The sequence below is a fragment of the Salvia splendens genome, chromosome 16 (genome assembly GCF_004379255.2).
Source record: "Salvia splendens isolate huo1 chromosome 16, SspV2, whole genome shotgun sequence".
Taxonomy (NCBI): domain Eukaryota; kingdom Viridiplantae; phylum Streptophyta; class Magnoliopsida; order Lamiales; family Lamiaceae; genus Salvia; species Salvia splendens.
The window spans coordinates 16,262,965-16,271,425 of NC_056047.1; the positions used below are offsets into that span (position 1 = coordinate 16,262,965).

At 39.3% G+C, this 8,461-nt stretch overlaps 1 protein-coding gene across 6 annotated transcripts; it reads left to right on the forward strand.

Moving 5' to 3' along the window:
- Window positions 1-1,664: 1,664 nt before the first annotated feature.
- LOC121771648 (extra-large guanine nucleotide-binding protein 3-like) lies at window positions 1,665-6,844 on the forward strand. Of its 6 annotated transcripts, none has more exons than XM_042168475.1 (10): window positions 1,665-1,930; window positions 2,332-2,391; window positions 2,551-3,553; window positions 3,631-3,768; window positions 4,454-4,558; window positions 4,639-4,818; window positions 4,912-5,089; window positions 5,320-5,567; window positions 5,664-5,836; window positions 6,003-6,844. In XM_042168475.1, exons 3-10 carry the CDS (start codon window positions 2,576-2,578, stop codon window positions 6,598-6,600), a joined length of 2,598 nt encoding a protein of 865 aa, XP_042024409.1. In that variant the 5' UTR covers window positions 1,665-1,930; window positions 2,332-2,391; window positions 2,551-2,575; the 3' UTR covers window positions 6,601-6,844. The 6 variants fall into 6 exon arrangements, with proteins under 6 accessions (XP_042024409.1, XP_042024406.1, XP_042024408.1 ...); XM_042168472.1 differs by having other exon boundaries at window positions 1,666-1,930; window positions 2,547-3,553; XM_042168474.1 differs by lacking the exon at window positions 1,665-1,930 and adding an exon at window positions 1,994-2,135 and having other exon boundaries at window positions 2,547-3,553.
- The last annotated feature ends 1,617 nt before the right edge of the window (window positions 6,845-8,461 follow it).

Sequence of the window (8,461 nt, forward strand, 5' to 3'; positions counted from 1 at the left end):
GTCAAAGAATATTTTTAATTATTTTTGCATAAAAAAGGAGATAGAAACTTATTATATTTATTTATTTTGAATAAATTTACAACTTCATTTCAAGTATCCAAATATCAGAAAAATATTTATTTAGGTGGAAGGTTCTCGAAAATATCATATTTAGTATTTGGATGAAAAATTCAGAAAAATATTATATTTAGTAAATTTTTGAATAAATTTACAACTTACACCACTTGTTTAGTGGTGTAAGTGGAGTTGGTAATAAAATAGATTTTTACTAATAAATAGAAATGATTCAAGTATGTTGGGACATCCCAAAGTGATATATGAGTCTAATATTTTGGGACGGAGGGAGTAGTACTTGGGTGGAAAGTCCAAAAATGCACTTCATGATCTTGGGAGTGATTTAGGGTTATTTTCGTTCGAAAGTGAGTAGCAAAAATGCTACTCCATCCGTCCTAAAAAATAGACCAGTATTACCTATTCTGGGTTGTTTCTCAAAATTAGATTAAGTCTAATTTAGATAGTTTTTAGATAGTTTCTCAAAATTTAGATAGTTTTTAACAAATAATAATATTACACATCATTTATAACGTGGACCCCACAATCCACTAACACTCCTTCCACTATATTTTCTCATCTCTCTTTTTTTTCCCTCATATTTCTCTCTATACCAATTAACATTAAAATTGGTTCTATTAACAAGTTGCTATTTCATGAGGACACTATTATATACAATTATTCATTACTCCTACTTGGTACACACCAATAAGAATTACCTAAACCTTTTCCTCATGCATCTCCTAATACACTAAAAATTAGACATATGGAATCTATTTATATAAAGTAAATAATCGACTAAAAGTAAAATTAGATGATCCTTACCTTGTACCCACCCATTATCATTGAGCGAGCAAAATATTCAAAATCACGTTGATCAAACTAAACTGAAATATTGAAATAACTTTCTTTTAAAATTTGATTTCAGATTTTCTAAAATAAGTCCAATTCAAACTATATACGGATATACGTAATTTTATCTTAATATTAATTTTATTTTTGCATTTAATTTTTTTTCTAACCCTAATTGGATATAAAAATGAAATTAGAAATAACTAAGTTATAAATAAAAGAGATATTGACCCTAATATCATGGAACTTTCAAAAAGTTGAATTTTTCCCACGAATTTTTAATTTGGCAAATAAAATCATGAATTTTTATCCAGGTTTGTTATTGCACACTAGCCAAAAAATTAATGCTATATTAATGGGTTTAAAAATAATTTTGGAGGGTGTGTCTCAAGAAAAACTATTCTAAAAAATCGAAGAACTTGAAACAATCGAAGTAGTTGTCAAGAAATTACGAAAAAAATTTGTATCATGATATTATTTGTCGGATTTTTTTGCAGGTAAAAAATAACAAATTTTGATAAAAATTCATGATATTATTAATCAAATTAAAAATTTATAAAAAAAAATTAATTTTTTTAAAGTTATGGGATATTAGGGGCGAATATCCATAAATAAAATCATACCGTAAGTAAATTAAAATTAAGTGGAACGGCCGAGAATCCCACTCGCACCTAGCGCGTGACGTCACGTGCCCTTACACAAACATTTGCATTTTTCAATCTTTCTAATCATTTTGATACACTGCCGACTCCAAACCGTGCAATCAATCGGACCCACCTAATCTCTCTCTCTCTCTCTGATTAATCGACGTCTTACCTCCTCCAGCTATACATACACCCATCCTGTACATACATGTGCAAAAACACAATTTTTATGTATGTATTTCCCCAAAAGCTAGATTCTTTGTTGTTCCAGCCGTTTTGATTTCTACAGTTGAAGCCTTAAAGTTTAAACTTTAAGAAAGCACCTTTTAAAAATTAGGGACTGTTGATTTCATACACCTTCATCAGTTTGTCCTTTCTTTCAGGTACATATGAACTTGAAAATTGATTTTTTTCACTCTCTTTATAAGCATAAAGCTCTTACCTTTATGAAAAGTCAATTTTTTTCATCCCTTTTGCTTTAAATCTCTGGACTCCCCTCTTTAATTTGTACTTGGGATACTGTGATTTGTGTATGTTACAAATGGGGTCCTGCAATGGAGTTGATTCGAAAGATTTTCTTGTAATGGGGTCAGAATTTAGTAGTATTTTACTGCAAGTATTTATACTATTAAAAAATTAGGTTTGCAACTTTGACTTGAATCCCTCGATGCTTTTCACTTTCTTCTATGAGGGTGGTTTTTTGGTTGGATTGTTATTTCATTGTGCTGAAATAGCATTTTCTAGCGGTTGATGTTTTTTTGTATTGATTCAATTTTTTTTTCAGATTTGGAGAGTACTCCAGAAATCCGGCTATAGTGATTTGTAAAGTAATGTCATTGCTCTGGTAAGACTCTTGGGATCGTGCATTCTTGAATTAAATGTTTGACTCATTCTTTAATTGGTTTTGTTAAGGTTGTTTTAGATCTTGTTTAGTTTGGCTGAAAGTTCAAGGCAATAATCTTGTTTTGGAATCTGTGAAATTTGGGTGCTTGGTTGTAGATAGGCTAAAAAGACTGGTGTGAGGAGAGATGGGGGAAAATGGGGCTGAGGATTGGAGGGAGATGGTGAGGAAAATGCTTCCGCCGGGAGCACCCATCCCGGATGAGGACAGACTGGATTACTCGATTGCTATTGAGTACAACGGCCCTCCAGTCTCGTATGAGCTTCCCCGAGTGGAGCCTGTTGACATGGATGACAATGCAATCCCAACTGCTGAGCCCGTTTCAGAATCTCGAAGATCGCTGGCTCATGATAGAGCAGCTGTAGTAGAACCTATACCATTGCCCATGTCTCGTATAGCTAGAGTTACTAGTCAGACTAATCAAAGCCCTAGGGTGTCGGGAAGCTCGGAGTCTGGGGTTTCTGTGCTTCAGAATATCGACTTCGCTTCACATTCTGCCTCGGCTTCGCCTGGCTCGGTGAATAGTCGGGATATTCATGCAGGAAAAGAGCATGTCGGTGAAGGGAGGAGAGCCACAGTGGTAACATTTAACACTGTTGAAAGATCTGAGAGGAGAGTGGTGGATGCTGAGAAGCAGGTGTATCCCGAATTTGTTGGTGTAGCGAATGAGAAGAAGAGGAAGAAAACGAGGAAGAAAACTAGAGTGTGCTATCGGTGTGGGAGAGGGAAGTGGGAAACGAAGGAGTCCTGCGTCGTTTGTGATGCGAAGTATTGCAGTAACTGTGTGCTTAGAGCAATGGGGTCAATGCCAGAAGGGCGTAAATGTGTCACCTGCATTGGGGAGCCAATTGACGAATCGAATCGGTCCAAATTGGGTAAGCAGTCGAGGTTGTTGTCACGATTACTTAGTCCTTTGGAGGTCAAACATATAATGAAGGCGGAAAAAGAATGTGCTGCTAATCAGCTTCGTCCAGAGCAGCTTATTGTGAACGGATATCCTTTGAAACCGGAAGAAATGGCGGATCTTTTTGGATGCCTTCTACCTCCCAAGAAGTTGAAGCCAGGGAGGTATTGGTATGACAAAGAATCGGGTCTGTGGGGAAAGGTAAAGTCTTTATTCGTTGCTTGTTCTCTATGCTTCCTTAGAATGTCAATATGTTCGCTCACTTGTCAAATCGACAGGAGGGAGAGAAACCTGATAGGGTTATTAGTTCGAATTTGAATTTCACCGGAAAACTCAGTCCTCATGCCAGCAATGGGAATACAGAGGTATTCATGAATGGTCGAGAAATCACGAAACTGGAGCTGAGAGTACTCAAGGTCAGTACCTTGTCTAATGGCTGTGAGATTCATCTCTCAATAATGTTGCTTTTACAATTTTGTTGCTCCCTCTACGTTAACCAGTTGGAACTGTTCTTTTTCTGCAATTTGATGGATTTATTTCCTTCGTAAAAGAAATTGTTGCTGACCCTAGATATGCATTGATGAAACACCCTTGTTATTCAATCATTCTGCGTAGGGTGTCATGACCTAATTTGGATTGTTTGCTGTCCTGAATGGGGGATGTTTCTTCTTAAATGCTTTAACAATAGGAAAATGACCCATATTATCTACTTATTTTCACAATAACTGGATTCGCGGGGATATAGAAACCCAAACAGGTTTAATGCTCTATGATATCCACAAAGATACAACTTCACTTTTACTGGAACAGATAAACAGGTGATGTTAGAGATTATGTTTCCAACTCTTGAATCAGCTGATACTTACATTGTAGTATATGAAAACTTTCTATCATTGGTCTTGGAAAAATTGTGTTTGCTCCAACCTTCTTTTCTTCACTTAGTAAGAACATAGGCTATTTAGGAATTAGGAATGAATGAAGAAGTCATATTTACCAATGTGTCAATATAAGCATTTAGTGGTTAGGTTCCAATTTTGAGGTTTGCCTGATGAGATGAAGATGTGCCTGATTGGGTTTCAATGTTATTCGCTTTTAACTCAGCTTGCTAACGTACAATGCCCACGTGATACCCATTTTTGGGTGTATGATGATGGTCGTTATGAGGAGGAAGGTCAAAATAATATCAGGGGAAACATCTGGGAGAAGGTACGTTCCAAGAATAATATGCAATGTATAGATTAGTGGGCCCCCAAAATTTGTTCACCAACAGTGTTTTTTTGTGACAGGCTTCGACAAGATTCGTGTGCTCCTTATTCTCTTTGCCTGTACCTCAAGGTCAGACTCATGTTCATAGGGACGAGGCTAGCAACTATACAACCATACCCAATTTCCTCGAGCAGAAAAAGACCCAGAAGCTTCTTCTACTTGGACTCCCTGGCACCGGCACCAGCACAATTTTTAAGCAGGTAATCTATATCAACCTGTCGTAATGTATGAAGCAAAAATAAACTAATTTCGTGGATGTTTATGATATTAATCTTGTTATTTTTTTTGAACAGGCAAAATTTTTGTATGGTAGTAAGTTTACCTTTGAGGAAATCCAGGAGATCAAGCTTATGATACAAAGCAACATGTACAAGTATCTCAGCATTCTCCTCGATGGTCGTGAGCGCTTTGAGGAGGAAGCCTTATCGGAGAGCAAAGGGCAAGATTATGTCGGACAGGTCTCTGAATCAGGTACTAAACCCGAAGTTCTGCTAGTACATCAATAAATTTTCGGAACTTTATATCTTTCCAGAACATCTTGTTAAACTGTATCCACTATCCACCATAAGATAAGTATAAGCATATTTTAGTTTTTTTTTCAAATGGCTTTTACACTTCCCCCACTTTTATTGCTGCTTTTAGTTTGGATAGCTTGCACTTGAATTAGCTTCACATTGTGCTGAATTTTGATCCTATTGCAGGGCACGCCTTGGACTCGAATGGAAACAGCCAATGTATTTATTCACTCAATCCCAAGTTGAAGCATTTCTCCGACTGGCTCTTAGACATCATAGCCACCGGAGATTTGGATGCTTTCTTTCCTGCTGCGACCCGTGAATATGCTCCGCTTGTCGAAGAAGTGTGGAGAGATCCTGCCATACAGGAGACATACCGGAGAAAGAGTGAACTTCACTTTCTACCAGACGTGGCGGAGTACTTCTTGAGCAGGGTATCTTATCACTCTATAAATTTTTAAAACTACTTTCCCGTCCTCTTGGAAACTCTATTTTACTATCAGAAGCTCTTTGCTAAATTCTTGGCTCAGGCGGTTGAAATATCAAGTAATGAATATGAACCTTCGGATCGTGATATATTGTATGCGGAAGGGGTGACTCATGGTAACGGCTTGGCCTTTATGGAGTTCTCCATGGATGACCGTAGCCCAATGTCGGAAACCTACACCGAAAATCTCGACGCTGCGCCTCCTCCTCTCACCAGGTTCTTATTTCTGTTACAAAGAGTTAATAAAATAGCTGATGAGAAAGAAAAGAATGTTGGGATATGAAATTCTTTCTAATGGTTTCACGGACTTGGAAGTTTACTAGTATGATAAATCTATTGCTATTATAAAAGTATCTATTCTTATAAAGATTTTGTACATCAGGTATCAACTGATAAGAGTGAACGCGAAGGGGATGAACGAAGGGCGCAAGTGGGTCGAGATGTTCGAGGACGTCCGTGCAGTCGTCTTCTGCATCGCGTTGTGCGACTACGATCAGGTGTGGGTCTGCCCGGAGGGCCAAGGCAGCGGTTCCCTTCTCCATAACAAGATGATTCAGAGCCGGGAGCTCTTCGAGACGATGATCAAGCACTCGTGCTTCACCAACACCCCATTCGTCCTCGTCCTGAACAAGTACGACCTCTTCGAGGAGAAGATCAGCCGTGTCCCTCTCGGCACGTGCGAGTGGTTCACCGACTTCAGCCCCGTCCGTCCCTACCACAACAACCAGTCCCTCGCGCAGCAGGCATACTTCTACGTCGCCATGAAGTTCAAGGACCTCTACGCCTCCCTCACCGGCCGGAAACTCTTTGTGTGGCAGACGAGAGCGAGGGAGAGGTCAACGGTCGATGAGGCATTCAAGTACATACGAGAGGTGGTGAGGTGGGACGACGACAAGGGGGAGACATACTATAACGGTGCGGAGGACTCGTTCTATAGCACGACGGACGTCAGCTCGTCGCCATTTATCCAGCAAGAGTGAGAAAGAAAGTTATTCTTCTTGAAAAGCTGCAGCTGAGAATGTGTATATAAATGGAAGAGAGAAAAATGAGTGACGAATAATAAGTTATTGGTTTGTTAAATTTCGGGAGTTAATGAGATTTTAGTTGGCAGCTGTGAGTTTCGTTTGTATACATATTTTTGAGCTAGAAATATGCGTGGCATTCACGGTCCATAGATGGCAATTTCCAAGTCCAAATATTAATTGAATGCACTATTTCAAATTACTAGTTCTTTTGTTCGATTTTATTTGGTTTGGTTTTCTAACTTTGGGTTACTAGATGAGATACGGTATGGCTATAAAGTTTTAACTATAACTAGGGTTTTGAGGGTTTGTGGATTTAGCATGATAATTAGATATATTGGTTTTCTATCTACTTGTACATACCACTCCTTAACTATTCATGGCCCCACGGCACTTTTTACCCCATCTCTTAACTAAGAGACTACATCTGCATCCCTCATCCTTTAACAATTCGTACGACGTGCTGATCCAAGCGTCGAACAGTGCCATCGTCTCCGCTTGTGTGTATGGATGACGGCCGCCGTCCTCCTCTGCGTCCTCCACCGCCTCCGGAGGTTCCTCCGGAATATCCTCACTAATTTGGGATAATCCCTGCGTTTGCCCATACCTCGGGGCGGAGGCACGATAGTATGCATCACCTGGAAAAGATGGTTTTGGTACGCCGGCGTCGACGAGCCTTGGGTGCCCGGCGATGAATCGGAACCGGAAGCATCCAAAACATTGTACATGCTCGCCCAGTCGCCAAACGCGTCCAAGTCGTAGCCGCCATCGCAGCCGGAGTTTCCGTCACCGGACATTTTTGCAGAAATTGGAGAGGAAAGAGAGATGATATGATAGTGTTTGTGAGAGTGTAGTGTTTGTGTGTGGAAAAAATAGTGGGAGAATTGGGTTATTTATAGATGAATGTGGGAAAAAAAGGAAAAAAAAAATCTGCAAAAAAAACGGTAAAAAAACAGTCAATTTTTTTTCCCGATTTTTTTTAAAAAATAATAATTAAAAATAGCCTGAAATCGACACCCACTCGCAGTGCCGGCGAGTGGGCGTCAAGCCCCACTCGCTGCTCGCCACGTGGCCAACGCACGTGGCGAGACAGCCCGCCAACCGCCCCTCCCCCGGGTTACGAGACGCGACGGAGCACCCGCATTGCTGTCTCGGTCTCGTCCCGCTGTCTCGATGCGATCTCGTCTCGCCGGGACGAGACCGAGCCCACATCGAGGCAGCGATGCAGGTGCTCTAACAAACTATAGGATATTATGGATATCTATCTTAAGATAAATTTTCTTGCACCTCAAATTTGTATACAATCACTTCTAATTTGAAGTGGCAATACGAGTGGAAAAATAAATTTTTATAAGTTTTCATTTTCTTCTAATAACGTTTAGTTTCAACTCATTTTCTATTTATTTCACATTTAAAAAAGTAGATTATGCCCTACTTCAGATTTCCGTTTGCGTTTGCCCAAGTTAGGCATAAAACAAAATATATTCATGTTTATGAGATTCATTCATGGTTCTAGATTCTTATTTGCTCACACGAACAAGGGAGAAAGTCCAACCCTCCTACACTCCAAAATTATGGTGCAAATTTCTCGTGTAATTTCAGCATCAAGATTTGAATACATACAAAAAAATCACCACCCAATTCGCCAAACTAATAAATATCTCAGAGCTTTCCAACCATACATAGCCACAAAGCATGATATCATGGTCGGAATCACGCCGGAACAGTAATGCACGTTTAGTTTTTACCTTACAATCACATCGGATATCTTGTGCTGGAATCTCATAGATCAACGATGCTTAAAACGAGTAGACACAAA

Coding starts and splice junctions, on each gene's coding strand:
- LOC121771648 (XM_042168475.1), top strand. CDS start 2,576: ATGGGGGAAAATGGGGCTGAGGATTGGAGGGAGATGGTGAGGAAAATG. Junction 3,769..4,453: donor TGGAGCTGAGAGTACTCAAG/GTCAGTACCTTG, acceptor CTTTTAACTCAG/CTTGCTAACGTACAATGCCC. Junction 5,837..6,002: donor GCGCCTCCTCCTCTCACCAG/GTTCTTATTTCT, acceptor TTTGTACATCAG/GTATCAACTGATAAGAGTGA.